Source organism: Acinonyx jubatus, chromosome C2 (genome assembly GCF_027475565.1).
Source record: "Acinonyx jubatus isolate Ajub_Pintada_27869175 chromosome C2, VMU_Ajub_asm_v1.0, whole genome shotgun sequence".
NCBI lineage: Eukaryota > Metazoa > Chordata > Mammalia > Carnivora > Felidae > Acinonyx > Acinonyx jubatus.
This window is the reverse complement of record NC_069384.1, coordinates 94,408,477-94,425,205: the sequence shown is the minus strand read 5'-3', so window position 1 is coordinate 94,425,205 and position 16,729 is coordinate 94,408,477. Positions and strand designations below refer to the sequence as shown.

Below are 16,729 nucleotides of genomic sequence, written 5' to 3'. Positions count from 1 at the left end.
CATGGGTTCAAGTAGAACAGGGGATTTTCATTAGAGAAGCGAGGCCTCAGATCTGAGAAGTAGGGAGGCCACTCCCTTTTAATGTCTGTGAAATAAGTTCAAAAAAAGCCAAACACTGTGCTCTGGAAAATGATGCTGATTTGTATTAGTGCTTTTTAACTTTCAAAAAAAAAAAGAAAAAAATGCCTTCTCATAGTATTATTTTAAAATAGATTAAATAAGCTCTAAAAAATAACATGTAAAACTTTAAATTCTTAAAAATTTAGGAAACTTTTTCCAAAGAAGATAATATAATTTTCAACATTTTTTTTCTTTATTGAAGAAATGGCTTGTATTGTTGCTATGAAGGAAACTATATAGTGTACATATTATGGACTAACAAAAGAGGAATATCTTTCCAAAGAGTATTTTTTTTTTAAAGATGTACAGCTTATAATAGATTGAAATTAAATTTCAGTAAGATTGCATATTTATTTTTCCTAATACTGTATTTGTGCTTATCTAAATTAAATTACAATCTTTAAGATGAAATCAAATGCTTTTAAAGAGACTCATAAAATACCAATGCTAATGAATGTGAATTAAACAGTTCATTTTATGATCCACACTACTGTGCATCAAAGAAATAGAGGTAGGCTTCCGCTGAAATCCACACTGATAAAGAGAAAGATAGCTCTTTAGTCATCCAATTCTTAGATACAATCTAACAAAATACTATCTTAAAATGCCTTTATAACAATCTACAAGGGTGATTCAACTGTGGTATCTGAAAGTGGATACTCCCTTCTATAGGTCCAATAACTCAATTATAAATAATTAACCTTTGAGTTTTTGACAAATATTCTCCAAGTACAATAGTTGTCACCTTTTTTTTTGAAGTCAAAAACACTAGCTTCTGTATCATTGGAACTACTGATATGCTCCTAGGGGCAGAATCACTTGACAGAGAGTGAAAGAATGAGTATGGTTACAGGCGAATTTTATTGCTATAACTGGGATCAAACCATTACAATGTATTATTTTGAACTATTGAAGGTCCTATCTATACTACACAACCTCACTCCATTAACTGTATTATTACCCTCTTGGGTCTAGAATGTTTTCCTCCTATTTGTCACTTCCTCCATTTCCCTATCCTTCACCCTGAAAAACCTTCCTTAAGGCCCAGCTACATATATGGTGCACAGGAAACAGAGTGAACAAACACTGCATAGTTGGGCCAGTGTCCACTGCCCAAAGGTTTCACTGACACATGACTGTTAGGTGTTAGAAAGTCCTGCCCCAATTACCTTCCTAAAATTAACGCCACTACAAAATCCTCTCTAAGGATTTTCAGGCAAAAGTGTCAAGTTTTCACTCAGTTCCCTTAGGGCTGGAATAGGCTTTAGGAGAGGAAAGCAGGAAGCGAGGCCCTTTCATGCTATCAGGCAATGCCCAGTGTCAGCTGCACACGAGGCAGCATGTGCTCCTGCCATTCATTAAGGGTGAGGCTCTTCAAGCCACAAAATATAATCAGTCTGTTCTAGCTGAAAATGTCTTTAAAACATTTTAACAGTGTGTCCAGCCAGGGATTTCATCTACTCAATATGGCTGTGAGGGCAGCATCATTCACGTATGTCTACAATAGTTTATTCTTTCTCAAACTGTTTACACCCATATAAACACAACCGAAGACTATACAATCTATATATTGCCTTCCCACCATACTTGTGCCATGACAGTACCAGAACCTTGCAAATTCAAATGGGACTTTATAACATTTAATTGAACAAGTCAGTGATAGGGGATGCTGTGACAGATTTCAGCCTAGGACCGGTATTTGAATAAATGTCTATAATTTCACACAAAAATTATTCAAAGGTATGGGCACAGCAATACTTCAGACAGTTCTAAGGAAGTGTTTCAACACACTAGGAAACAAACAATGGGCTATCTAAAAAAAAATCATTTCTACTTAAGGTAAATCATGAATATTAACGTCAAAAGTGCAGAAATTTGTTCAGTGTTGAAGTGGGACAAGCAAAGTGGCAGGTCTCTTGTCTGCCTCTTTCCCATTCTCACGCCTCTTCACTAACATGTCTTCCCCTCATTCTACCTTCTCTACTCCTACATGACAGCCCTTAAGCTGAGACTAAGGAAAATGTCTGTTTAGCGATGCCACAGCAAATCAAAAGTACCATCCTGGAAAGTTATATGCCACTCAAAAAGTGACAGGTTTTGGGACAGTACTCTGCCTTATATGACAATGATTACATCAAAGGTGCAGAGCCTGTCAGACACATGCCTACTACACTAGGCTTGATGAGAATCCATGTCATGCAAAAACATCTACAAACCAACTCTCTCACTTTTTCTTAGGAACACATGGCTTAAAGTAAATAAAATTTGAAACTTGTACGTTTTTTTTACTTCCCTCAAAGGGAAAAGAGTGCATCAGTTTAAAGTCAGAAAATGTACACTTAGCAAAAACAGGAAGAACTTCCCATGTTCTCTGTCATTCCTTCTCATCAATGAAAATCCTAAAACAATTTAGTAGCATGATGGAAACAGAAAATAATACTCTCCCCACCTGTATCATACCAGAACTGTGCTTAGAACTTAGAAGAGAAATGGACATCCAGTGTTATCATCTATATTCATATTTAACTGAAGCTTTGATTTTTAAGATTAAATCCTCTAGAAAAAAAAAAAAAAAACAGTTGCATCAATAGGGAAAACTACCAGTTGAAAGCAAATAGGCCATTTCTAAACAAAATAGCTCAGCTGAAAGAAGCAAGTATATTTCCTGGGTATGTTTTGAGTGAGGTCAAGAGATCTGGACTACTGTTAAGATTACAAGATTTAAGATTATAAGGTGCTCTCAATGGAAATCCCCCTTCTGGTAAGCTTTCTTGGATATTAACATGGTGCTACGCACAAGGGCTTTCAATCAGTATATAATGACTGATACTAAAAGAGACAGTAAAGAAAAGGAGAACCTGTAACATAGTTCTAATACCTTAAAGGCTATACAGATAATTTAGTTATGGGAGGTACCCATTATTGCTAAGGGAGTCTACCCCGAAATCAGTTGCTTGTGGATCATCTATGATAAAGTTTTAATTCCACGGGAGACTTCCCTGTGTGCTCTTCACCCACCCCGCACACAGTGGACCATCCTATTAATGCTTAGCCTATTCCTGTGTTCTGAAACGGCAAGATGAGGGGGAAAAGCCAAGGATATGACAACTGTCATAATGATTAACTGCTAATAAATGAAAACTGACTATAGAGTTCCTACCTTTCCTTGAAACTTTAATCCAATAATTAACAATGTGATATAAAGAAATATGTAACATAGACTACAAGCTATTGTAGGTCTGGAACTTGAGCCTTACACTATATTACACATTCTAATCCTACACATAACTATCAGTAAACATCTTTTTTTTTTTTTTAAACATTACTACACAAAAGAATCCCACAAAGCATACATTCAAACAAGAGGCATCTAAAGATTAAAAAAATTACCCGCTGTATTTTTGTATAAAAATAATCAACATTCTCTAATGTACACAAAGCCAAAAGATAAATATCTGTGATGTCCTTAATGACATCTTTAGTCTTCTACTAGCTCAACACAATCTTTTTGAAAAGAGCAGTGACAATGACTGAAACCCATGGACTCTTCCCCACTTACTGAACGTCTGCCAAATATCTGTGTATGTTCCTTCTATTTTAAAACATTTCCATCGTGTGGTAGAGATAAAAAGGATTAAAACAAATTTTTTATTTCCCGACAATAAGGCTCTCAGGGCTCCCACAACAATTTTGTTTTAATGTCATAATTCTGATAGAACACTAACTGTTCAGTGAAAAATTTTGTTTTAAAATGTTTTTTCTGTAAAACATGTACATACAAAATTATATGTGATAATCCAAGAGATACTAGTTGGTGGGAACTTTGTAGGAAGCATGCAAAGGTTTAGTCAAGGAAAAAGGAATGTGCATTCTAGCTAGACCCAGCATGTTCAACATTAGAAAAAATCCAAAGACCAAACACATATCCACTACAAACTACTGTCTTGCCAGCAAAGGCTATGCACTGGTTCATAAGGTATAATGATATTATGCCTTCATCAGTGCAGAGCAGCTCTCTGCTGCTCTATGAAAGAGAATATGAATTCGTACTTTCTGAGACTCAAATTATTTGTATGCTAGTCCTTACTTTACAGGTCAATTTAGTGGATTTTAGTTTTATAGGTCAATTTAGTGGATTTTCCCTTTTTCTAGTATGCATAAAACTGGGCAAAATACTTCTGCAGAACATTAATGCTGTCTGAAATACTTCCATTGTATAATGTATTCCTTATTATGTCTCATCTTTTCAAACTAACCCTCTGGGTAAAAAAGAGCAACATTTATTACTCCTATATCAGGGTTTCTGAACCCTGACACTACTTGACATTTTGGACTTGATGAATCTTTGTTTTGGAGGACTGTCTTGTGCACTGTGGGATATTTAGCAACATCCCTGTCCTCCATGACCCAGATGCCAATAACAACCCTCCCCAACCCCTCCAAGCTATGACAACCAAAATGTCCCTAGGCATTGTCAAATATCCCCTGGGAGCAAAACTGACCTCTGTTGAGAACCACTGCTCTAAATGTACAAAAACTAAGAAGAAAACTAACTTTCTCAGCCACATCAAATTCTTGGGCAAGTTTGGAATAGAAACCAACTCTTCTGACTTCCAGATTAGTATTATTCATGCTAGAATGCAATCCTTTTTATAGACAAAGCAATTGTCTGACAGACATGTTTCTTAAAATGTACAACTGATATCTCGTTGCATACAATTCCAGTCACTGGACTCCTACTAAACTATTCCTAAATTACTCCTAAATTATATCTCTCATGACAACCTATAGAAAACTTACAGGGTAGAAAAATGTGTAAGAAAACCGAATCAAAAGAGGAAAAATGTAAATCATTAAATTACTTTTAAAAGGATTCTTTATATTAACGATAAACATCACCTTTAAAAAATTATCTAGTATAACACGTTTCTTTGAAAAATATCATGGCCCTCTATATCAAGTCTTTCAATGTTGCATGTAACCTGTAAAATTAATTTTACCAATGTTGGCTAATTAAGAAAATGTATGATGAATTACTGTATCTGTAGAAGAAATATCAGCTTTTGATGTGGAGATCCCAATGTGCTTGGCTATCCACCACAATATATGATAACATTCTAGGCCAGCTTGAGGCTTTACCTTACAAGTTTGTTTAAGAAGAGTAAAACTGCTGTTTTCTTACAGCTTCATGATCCTGTTAAGATTCCTTCAGAGAGTTGATGCGTGCACAGATCTTTAGGGCCGGGCCTAGTTTGATATTCATTGCACTCATAAGATGGTCTTCTTTTAGCAAAAGAAGGGCCTGTCCATCAATCTCCTGTGCTCTGAATTCATCTGCAATATCTTGGCAGCCTGGAATTTGATCAGAGGACGGAAGTTAGCATTATTATGTAACAACCAGGTGTTACTTTAACAGTGACAGTTATTCTCTCAGTAGGTTTGAGTATCTGAAATACAGGCTGGGAAACAAATGAAATTTATTTAGGGTAGTCTTGGGTTCACTCCTGAAGAAGAGAGTGTTTCTTGGCATTCTGAAAGTAAGAATTAATTTGATATCCAGGTAAAGCAATTTACTTGGAATTCTTGTTCTAAAAATAATAATATAGAAATAATTAGTAAAAGTCAGGAAAAATGTAGATTCATCGGTCCAGATACAACCTACCTTGACAAAAAGGATAATGTATTACCTCAAAGCATGCCACACATATAACAAGATTGGATTAACTAGTTATTACACGTCATGAACTTATCTTTGTATAAGAAACCTTCACATATATGTATGAAGGAATAAAATGTAATGTTCTGCCATGTGAGTAACAATTTAGAAATGTTTTCTCAAATACCAGAATACCCTTTTCGGCATCATTTGTACCTTATTCGAATTTCCAACCTTCAATTGCCAAGCACATTTAGAACATTTTTATTTTTCACTCAGGAAAGAACCAAACCATCAAGATTGTAGTATCAATCTACTGTAATGCTGCTCAAATATATTACACTGCTTGACTTGTATTCCAACTTCATATCTTAGCATCACTGGACTCATCTCCATTTTTGGTAAGAAAACATAAATCCCCATTGAAATCATAAGCTTGCCCGCCTAATCTCTTACCAAACAATATTTTATCTCTCAATGTAAACCAGGTGCTTCAGCAGGTAACAATGCTAACATCTACTTGAACCTCAAACGTTTTTATTATCTACCAAAGTCTGCACAGCCAGGTTACTCAGTAAACTTCCCCACGAAGGGTAAGGAAACAACCAGGGAATGTAATGAGTTAAGGAACCAAGAAAGGAGAGAATGCAGTAATGTGGAAGCTTCCTTATAAGAGTGAAATTATAAAAAATGAATTTAAGAATAAAAACAGCTTAAAATCAGTTTTATTCAAATCAACATTCTAAGAGAAAACACAAAGATAATGAAAACTAGAAATGGTTATATTACACCCCTGGATAGCACAACTCTGCTGAAATGATTATCCTTTCTATTGCAAATGTGTCATCCTCTTGTTTATAGAAGATAATGATGTCATCCCTAGAACCCCAGCACCATGCTCAAAGCATTGTTAGGGGCTAAATACATACTTTCTTGTATAAGTGAAGGACTGGATGAGTGAATAAACAAACAATGAACAAAAACAGAATCTGGCACAGAGGAGCTATTTGTAATAGTAATAATACACTTCTTTCTGTATTTAGCTGTATGGCCTTCTCTTGGTTATTTCTTTTCCCATCTTCTCTGTTAGTACTGTTTCTTTCCTGTTTCATATATAGCAGTCAGTTTTTTAACTTCTCTATTTTAATTTCTCAGACTTAAAAACTGACCTTTCAAAAGTACCCTATGCAGACTGTTACAGCTTTGCCATTTACCATATAAAAGAAATTATACAGTTAAAATCGGATTACTCACCATAGAAAGCTCCCTTTCTTTTCCCAGAGGTAGCTCTCAAAACTGGGCAGACAAAACTGACTAATCTTGCATCTAGTTGTGACTTCATCGTTCTTTTTATGAAAGAACTAATGTTCTTCTCTCTTCAGTCTTACTTACAAGAACACAGGAAAAGAAAAGAGAGAGAAAGATAGGGCAGGACTTACTTAGAGTCAGAAAACAGGAGCAATGAGAAGTAATGAGGACTGTAAGAGCTACGTTTGGGAATAGAAACAAGGAGTTTTCCATGAGGAAATGTATAGCATGTTTTTGTTCCTCTGTATTGTGAGATCCCTCTTCAAATGTCTTCTGGTACTAAGTAAATGTATTAGCAAAATAATAAAGAACAAAAAATGTTTTGGGAAACCACATGATTGAGTAGGAATGCATTATCTTCAGAATTTTGGATCGATAACTCTCTTAAGCCAACCACAACTAAGGGTAGTTATACTATACATTAGTATAGAAATGAAAAAATAAAATTACTTTAAAAAGAAAAAGTGGGGGTGGGGAGGCAGAAGCAAATACTCTTCCAGAAACTCATTAAAGAAAAGTGAATTTTCAAAAAATTTTTAGACGCTCAAGGTATTGAGTTTCTGACACTAGAATCTACTTCTATAAAATGGCTGGTGCCCCAGGGACTCCTACCAAACATATCCTACCTGCAGCAACCAGTCACCTTGTTGGGTTTATGTCACCAGAAGCAGCTATCAAGATGGGCATCTCGGCCTCTACAAACGGACATGAGTCACAACTATACTTTGCAACGTCCACTTTTTCAGCTAAACCCAAAATGAAAGCACTCTACACAAAATTTCAGGCTGGTGAAATAGATCACTTGCCACAATGTAAACAAGTCCCAATATTAGTATTATGAAAACCAATAATCATATATTTTTAGATAATTCCTACTTTATATGCCTACAGAAAAAGTGAATCTAGTACAAATTCACAAATCGATAAATACCAAATAAACTGATGTTTGCATTGTAACAAGAGTTAAGAGAACTGCAGTTAGTTGAAAACAAGAATCGTTCCTCTAGAGAACTTCTGAATACACAAAACTTGAGAAGAAAATAATTTTTCACTGTGGTAACAGCTCTGAGATTGGGTATAAAGCATACCAGCTCTAACATGGTCTCACCAGGATGGTTCACAAGATGATATTACACAAAGAGAAGAGCAAACTCTAGGAGTAAATATAAGTGCCCTGAATAAAGAGGGAAGTCTATCTCAACTGGAAAGAATGAAAATATAAGAGATTACAAAATTTATAAGCTCGTTCCTTCTATGAGAAAAGTTTGAAAGTAGACTTCTTGGTGGGGGGTGGAACACAGTCCTGAATGAGCTTGAAAGAGGCTTCAAACAAGTTTACAAAGGCCAAAGGAGTACACAGAAATGAAGACAAAAGCATTTTCTGATAGAAGATTTTCTTTAAGTCACAGACATTAATTACTCAGAGAAACTTTGTGAAAGAAGATAGAACTGATCACACAGATAATCTTGTTATTTAGCCTGTCAAAGCAGTTTGGAAATAGTCCCATTTAATCAGTAAAAGGAAAGCAGAGTTACATTAAGCAGACTTACACAATACCAAGCAATTCTAAATTATAAAGCAGTTTCCCTTTAATGATATGTAATATTCTTTGAATAACTGGCAAAATTGTGTCTCAATGAACTCAGTAAGACAAGCATCTCAAGCTATAAGCAATATTTTTTTTCAACTGAAGAAGCAAGAATGAGACAAGAATTTAGCCTTTGTTCTAAAAAAAAAAAAAAGCATATGAAATGCTAGAAGAATCAGATATCTATTAATTGTTCATTATTTGACCAACTACTTTCCTCAGGTTATGAACAAACCCTCCTTTCCCAAAGGAAATAGTTTCCCCCAAATGAGAAATCAGGCTAACAGTTCACACGCCCCATGTGGAAACTACTTCTGAAGAGGACAGAATCAAAGTCAAGCCCCAGGGGATCAGTAAAGATTCCAGTGTTAATTCTCATGATATCTAGACTGGCCTAAAAACTAAAATTTATTTCAGTCCTCATATATTAAAACCACAACCAGTGAAAACTCACCATCCTCTAACATACCAGTTTTTAAAGCAGATTCAAAACCTCTATGGTCAGCGCTTAACTCACACCTAAGTTTTCTTAGGTGTGTGCTTCAAAATCTTCTATGAAAAATGTATCCTCTCTTTAAAACAATTGCAATCTTTCTTTAAAAGTGACTATAACTTGTTTAATTAAAAAAAGACTTATTTAGCATTTCTAAAACAAGGCACTGAAAAATAATAAAATGGGGCGCCTGGATGGCTCAAGTCAATTAAGCAACCGGGTCTTGCTTTTGGCTCAGGTCACGATCTCATGGTTTGAGTTCAAGCCCCACACTGGGCTCTGTGCTGACAATGTAGAGCCTGCTTGGGATTCTCTTTCCCTCTCTCCCTGCCCCACACCCCACTCTCTCTCCATCAAAATAAATGCATAAACCTTAAAGAAAAAACAATAAAATGTCATAGAATTCTGTATATAAGGTAAAATGACAGGTTTTTTTAAAGTAGTACTAGTTCTGAATATACTTTCTTCACTCAGCACATTAACTGTAGGTTTGCTTCTGAGATAGTGGTTACCTTCATAGATTAATCAGCAAAAGTAGCTGGATTAATTTTACTAAGTCTGTAGACAAGTTCAAAGGGAATATACTTTTCTGGAAAGCTTGTGTCAAGAGAAACAGTATGATTCACAATAAAATCAAAATGGAGCAAACATTTAAAAAATCTCCTTGCTTTCCATATTCATAATGGAATGAATAAGATTTGCTGATTTTAAAAAAATATACTCTTAATATATATAATCAGTGTGGGTCTCATCATAAGCAATGCTGCAATTATCTTTAGTAACCAGCCCCTTGGAGAAAGTAGATATAAAAGACTGTTGCATTAAAAAAAGATAAAGAACATAAAGAATTAAGCTGATGGAAAGAGTACCAAAATGAGAGAGCAGAAAAAACATAAATAAGAAAGTTACCCTCAATACTGGAATGGAATATCATAAATGAATTTTAGTTGTCTACTTAAAAAATCAAATTCCAGAAGTGTTCTTGATGTCTACTTATTGAAAAGAATCAAGGAATGCAGCTTCCTTTAAAAGAACCAGCTTGATTTTTTAAAAAGAAACCAAAATGTTATCATATTCTAAAAGGTCTTGATTAGCTTTCAAAAATGCAAAAAGAAAAAAATATATATATAGTCTCTCTTATTTTATTTAAAAAAGGTTAAATTAGGAAATAAAGAGGAAATGGAATAGAAAAATAGAAGAGAAGGGAAGAAGTGTCTGACTCAATCTCTCTACTGACCTCTCGAGAGAAATCAGACTGAAGAGAAGAGAGCACCTTTAATATCTTCACCGGCTGAGGTGTCACAGCAGAAGCAGGACTAGTCAGTTTTTATCGACTTGGGGGGTATGAGAAAATACCCAGTTGTGCTGAGGGAATAAGCAAGAGGAAACAAATCACATTTCAATAGCAAATGCCATTTAATTAACACATATACATAGTACTTCTCTAGCCCTTTAGTGCAATAGGTGTGGATGGATCTAACATCATTCCTGTGTGTGAATGCACAAGAAAAATATTAAGGCCAAAGTGGTGAATTACATACCAGGCAAAGAATGGATGAAGGCCCAGACATCATCAACTGTCCATATAGATGGCTCTGTTTGTGCAACTGGTAGCAAATCACTGTTCTCAGGCATTTTCCTAATTCTCACATCCCGGAGCTCACGTTCTCTTTCCCGCTCACTCTGCCTGCGCAGGCGTGTTGTCATAGCAGATGGAACAGAATCTTCATGAGAAGCCAAGTCTTCTTCTGCAGATGGATAAGTAATTGGAAGCTGGAAAATGTAGTACAAGTAAAATACAGCATTGCACTTTCCTTACATTTCTGAAAAGGGTATTGTACATTGAAGCAAGGTTTCTACAGACCTGCCTAAGGATATGTTCTCTTGCTGCCCCATCAGGGCCACTTGGACGACGGCCACGATGCCCAAGACTCTGATTATCAGGCTTACGATTCCAACGACTAAGTGCAAATTTTTTAGAACAGCTAACATTGTACCTAAGAAATTCAAGTAAGAAAAAATATTAAATGATATATGGAACACTCCATTTAGTATTTAATTATGACTTTAAAGTGCACTTGTGAATCAGTAAGTGCCAGATACTTCATTAAAGACTGTGATACCTCAGAAAGTAAACCATAGTAGTGTTCAATGGATTTACTTATGGTGACAGTCAAAAAATGGTCTCTGTATATATCATAATATAGCTCTCAATACATTATTGGATACCAATAGGTGTTGATATTTTCTCCTAATAACAGCATGATATAGAGGATAACCTATTTACTGCAAAATAATTCAAGGCTCCAGGAAAAAAGAAGTTTGAATTAATTGTGTAGATGTTGAAACTATTTTCCTAAGTAATCGTTTCTGAAGAGAGATTAATAAGAAAGGTTAGTATAGTAGAGAGAGGGAAATCTCAAATGGCTAGTAAAAGATTTTTCAAATAATACTGAAATCAAAGAGTGAAAACGTAAAGTTGAGATTTTGAAGTTGCACAAATTCATCATAGTTCTATTTAGGAAATTCAAATACACATAATTCTTTAAAACTGGCTGGAAGATTATTTTCATTTTATCAAAATAGACTAATGTTTTTTTAATGTAAGACATGATGACAGTTTAAAAAAAGTCCTGTGAGTGTTTATTGGGCTTCAAGGCCCTAGAACAGGGCTGGTAAACTTTTTCTACAAAGGACCAGACGGTAAATATTTTTGGCTTTGTAGACAATACAAGACTGTCACAACTACTTAACACTGTAACTGTAACATGAAAGCAGCCATCAGCCATGAACAATAAATGAGCATGGCTGTGTTCCAATAAGATTTTATTTAGAGTAAAATTTGAGTTTCACATAGTTTTCATGTGTCGTGAAATATTATTTTTATCTTTTTTCCAACCCCCTAAAAATTGAAAAACAATCCTTAGTTCAGGGGCCATCCAAAAACAGGATACACAGATGACTTGGCCTGGGTACAGTTTGCCAACCCCTTCCCTAGAAAGAAGAGCAAGGGATGCCCAGGGTGGCTCAGTCAGTTAAGCATCCAACTCTTGAGATTGGCTCAGGTCATGATCTCACAGTTTGTGAGATGGAGCCCCACACTGGGCTCTGTGCTGACAGTGAAGAGCCTGCTTGGGATTATCTCTCTTCTCTCTGCCCCTCCACTCTCTCACGTTCTCACTCTCTCAAAATAAATAAACTTAAAAAAAAAAAAAAGCAGAAGAGATAATCTAAGAAACAAATTTCTGAAAAGCTAAAGAAAGGCTAAGAAAAATACATACAGTTCCTCTTTTTTTATACATCCAAAACTGCTACTGTAGGGGCACCTGAGTGGCTCAGTTGGTTAAGCATCTGACTTCAGCCCACGTCATGATCTCACGGTTCATGAGTTCATACTCTACATCGGGCTCTTTGCTGTCTGCACAGAGCCTGCCTCGGATCCTCTGTCCCTGCCACCTCACGGTCTTAAAAATATTTTTAAAAAGAACTGCACTGTAACTTCATATTGTCAAGACTCTTCCTCTAAGATTTCTCAGGAAAATGACAAGAATAAATCCCAATTAACTTTGCTATTGATAACTATCCTAGGACCAATATACAGATACCAAAGTGTATTTTCCTCACCTATGTTTTATGAAGATATCAGGAGGTGGAAGGAGTACCATGAAAATGAATAAGCTATTTTTTCCCTAAAAATATATATATATTTAAAAATGTGTTCACAGGGCACCTGGGTGGCTCATTTGGTTAAGTGTCTGACTCTTGATTTCAGCTCAGGTCATGATCTCAGGGTCCCTGGGATCAAGCCCAGGGCAGAGTCTGCTTGGGATTTTCTCTCTTCCTCTCTCTCTCTGACCCTCCCCAACTCACACATTCACTGTCTCCTAAATAAACTTAAAATTAACAAAAAGTGTCCTGATGGCCACTTCATGTTACCCTAAAACAATTCAACAAGCTCAGCTGTGTTCATTATGCTGATCTGTGGGCTCAGCGCTGTAGGTTTCTGATTTCCATTCATAGCAATTTCCATTCACAAACCTTCCTTCCTCCAAGACTAGAGAGAAGAGAGACTAACCTTACACTCGCTGTTTAGGCCCTAAATATTTAAATCTCCAAGGCAGACATGTAAATAGCAGCATTTCTTCCCTGACCTAATTTATCCTCTCTTTTTTGCTCTGTATTTCTCTTATGTTAAGATCCCTAACCTTCTAAAGAAATTCATCTACGTAGAATAACTTGACAACTCAGTAATCATCTCTGGGAGGAGTGATGGTAGCATTAAATGTTCTGAAATAACTTCTAAATAATCAAGACCTTTAAAATATTATGAAAGGCTGCCCTTTCTCCTCAGAGTTGTTAATCACTTAGAACCAGAGAGCCACTAGTCTTTTTATGGAAAACTCCCAAGTTTAAACAGGAGTTATAGAACTTGCTTAGGGCTATCAATAACGTGAGATAATATGTGAATAAAAAATTGACATGAGAAACCAAATGAAGCCATTTTTGGTGGAAAATACTTCTATTACTTACTTAAGTTTTACTAAGTATATTTAAGTGGCACCATACTAAATAGTATGTTCAAGCAAGAAAATCCCTAGATGTAAACAATTAAGATCTTATATTTTTTGAGAGAATCATCACTTCCTGGAACAGAGAACAAATTTCAAAATAATCTGTACATACACCTCACCTCTAGTGGTGAATACTTATATTAGGATTTATTATCAGCATCAGGTTTTTTTTTTTTTAATGTAAACTAAATCTGTGACAAGAGTAACGAAGACCCTAAACATTTCTTTTGTTATTAGTACTGTTTACCTATAATATTACTATTGAAAATAGAGATTTAGAAAAGACATATTTTGTTCTCTGATAATGTAACAATGTGGAGAAATTGTGCTACAGCTGTCCCACTTAAAAAGCTAAAATAAATAGGATGTAATTAAAACAAATTAAAACATTTTAAAACAAAAGTAAATCCTGAGGTGCCTGGGTGGCTCAGTGGGTCGAGTGTATGACTCCTGATTTTGGCTCAAGTCACAATCCCAGGGTCGTGGGATTGAGCCCCACATTGGGCTGTGCACTAAGAGTGGAGCCTGCTTGAGATTCTCTCTCTCCCTCTGCCTCTCTCCCCTCCCCAGGCTCTCTAATAAAATTAAAATTCAATTAATAAAATAAACAAAAAACAAAGTAAATCTTGGTATTTTAATACTGACCAACAACCAGGTGATAAAAGAAATACTGTTTTGATACCTTAAGGATTAGTAGTCTGTCTGTTCACAGGAGAGATTCTCCTAAGCATATTTTTAACATGAGATTGCTACTTCAGTATCAGAATATGCTGTAAAACTCACTGTAAATGTTATGAATATGTAATTTTCACAGAACAAAATTTAATAACTAAATATCAAAGTAGCTCCAGATAATGCCTATTTGATATTCTTCCTCTATATTACAATATCTAGTTTTGGCCACCGGTAAACTCTACAAGTTTTTTGGTTTTGTTACAGTAGTTGTTGGTTTATGCTTGAGGAAAGTCAAGAGAATAGAAATACCTTTTGGCACAGGACATAGTACAGAATCGTTTTGACCGAAGAAATTCATTAGCATATCCCATCTTCCCACAGAATTCACACTTGAGCAACTCACTGTCCATTTCTTCTAATGTCTCTAAAAAAGAAGGAAACAAAGGAAAAAAACTTCCAAAAATTTAATTGTGGCAAATTTTAAGCCTCTACTTTGGTTGGATGCAGCTAGTTCAGTCCCTCCAGAAAACTTAAAGGAATGGTCTTTTAACTTTTCAATCCACAATCACTTTGGCAAGGAAGATACTACAAAAGCAACTGCATCCATCAATTCCCTCTTGCTCCTCTATAAAAACTTTATGGAATTTTCTCTATATAAGTAAGCAATGCATTTTTAAAGGTTCATTCTGCTAAGAATCCAACATACCTAAAATGTGCAAATAACTTTATTGAGCAGTGTTACAAGAAGTGAAGATGAGTAAGTAACCTTCAGGAGGAACACTTTCAAAAAGCACTGTATAGGCTATGAATTTTGGTTCCCTGTGCTATGAAGATATATAGCAGAGAACACTTCATTGTAACTGGAGACGAGGATGCCTTCAAAGAGGAGCTAAAATTTTAATATGCTTGATGTCAGAGGAGCATATAAGATAATTAACCTTTTCAAAGATCTGCAATATATAACAGAAAATATAAAGATACAGATACCTAATTATAAAATAGTCCCTTTTATATGTATCGTATAAAAATAAAAATAATTTATATTAATCTTAAAAATCACAAATAATTTTGTCATTTCTAACCTCTGCTCCCTCTTGTCAGAGCACTATTAAGTTAGAATATCCTTCCCTCCCCCCCCATATCCATAGTTTTCTTCAAGCCATAGCACTAGACCCAAGGAAACCTCCTACCTAAATCCTCCAGTATTCAGCAGCAAGCAATTTAATTTTCATCGCCCACAGCTTTCTCATCTATAAAATGGGGTTTATAATACCTTTCCCAAAGAACTGCAATGACGACAGTAGGCATAAAAAAGAGGCAGTTCCATTTCCTATTTACCACATAAGAATTAAGAGTACCAAGACCTGTAATAAGTACTTAAGAACTAAAAACCGTTAACATTCTTAAACCCCACCATATTCTACCATGTTCTTGCGTCACCATAATTCCTAGGCCACGTTATGTAAAATACACGAAACACACTTTACTAATTAAAGCTTTTAGCCATGAGTTCCATGTGTGCTTTTCCATGTTACTCATTTAACCAAAGGCTTATTAAGATAAAGAGACTCCAGGGGCGCCCGGGTGGCTCAGTTGGTTAAGCATCCGGCTTGGGCTCAGGTCATGATCTCACGGTCCGTGAGTTCGAGCCCCGCGTCGGGCTCTGTGCTGACAGCTAGGAGCCTGGAGCCTGCTTCAGATTCTGTGTCTCCCTCTCTCTCTGACCCTCCCCTGTTCATGCTCTGTCTCTCTCTGTCTCAAAAATAAACGGTAAAAAAAAAAAAAAAAAAAAATTAAAAAAAAAAGAAAAAAAAGATAAAGAGACTCTGAAATGTACGCATGGATGACATGTTCTCAGGAAGTTTAAGCAGTCTATCCTAGTGTTATTAGAGAAGCAATGGCAAAGTGCTAAAGCAACATAAGACGGCTACAGCTACTAAAAACATACTCTGAAATATCTGAAGTTCCAGGGGACATCCAAATACATCATCATGACTGATCAAATCATGAACTAGCAAGAGGTCATTTTAAAAAATTTTTCAGGACTATCTTCATAAGTAAAACTCATCTGCTGAGTAGCAATGAAGAAGAAATGGTCTCAAAAGAAGTAAAACTAAAATTACTCCTTCCAATGACCTAAAAATGCCTTTTACACAACTGTGGCTCAACAACACATTCCTGGGACCTGATGTCACAACTTCCAGTATTGTTTTCACTTTGTCATGCTTGAAACCTGAACTGACTTTGAAAAGCCTATACAGGAGACCGAACCTCTCAGTCACCTACCACTGACACCAATCTGGCCCTAAAGAGTCTG

The 16,729-nt window shown here is 35.7% G+C and overlaps 1 protein-coding gene across 10 annotated transcripts in view; it reads right to left on the bottom strand.

Moving 5' to 3' along the window:
• The window catches only part of PHC3 (polyhomeotic homolog 3), an 87,075-nt gene that overhangs the window by 7,351 nt on the left and 62,995 nt on the right, over positions 1-16,729 (bottom strand). For 4 of the 10 annotated variants that reach the window (XM_053221216.1, XM_053221217.1, XM_053221218.1 and 1 more), the window contains 4 exons: positions 14,722-14,836; positions 11,031-11,163; positions 10,708-10,939; positions 2,795-5,472 (listed from right to left, as the gene is read on the bottom strand). In XM_053221216.1, the coding sequence (XP_053077191.1) occupies positions 5,318-5,472; positions 10,708-10,939; positions 11,031-11,163; positions 14,722-14,836 (635 nt within the window). In that variant the 3' untranslated portion in view covers positions 2,795-5,317. Of the gene's footprint in view, positions 1-2,794; positions 5,473-7,030; positions 7,160-10,403; positions 10,532-10,707; positions 10,940-11,030; positions 11,164-14,721; positions 14,837-16,729 lie in introns of those variants that run through there. The other 6 variants (XR_008297828.1, XR_008297827.1, XR_008297826.1 and 3 more) reach the window with 6 other exon arrangements.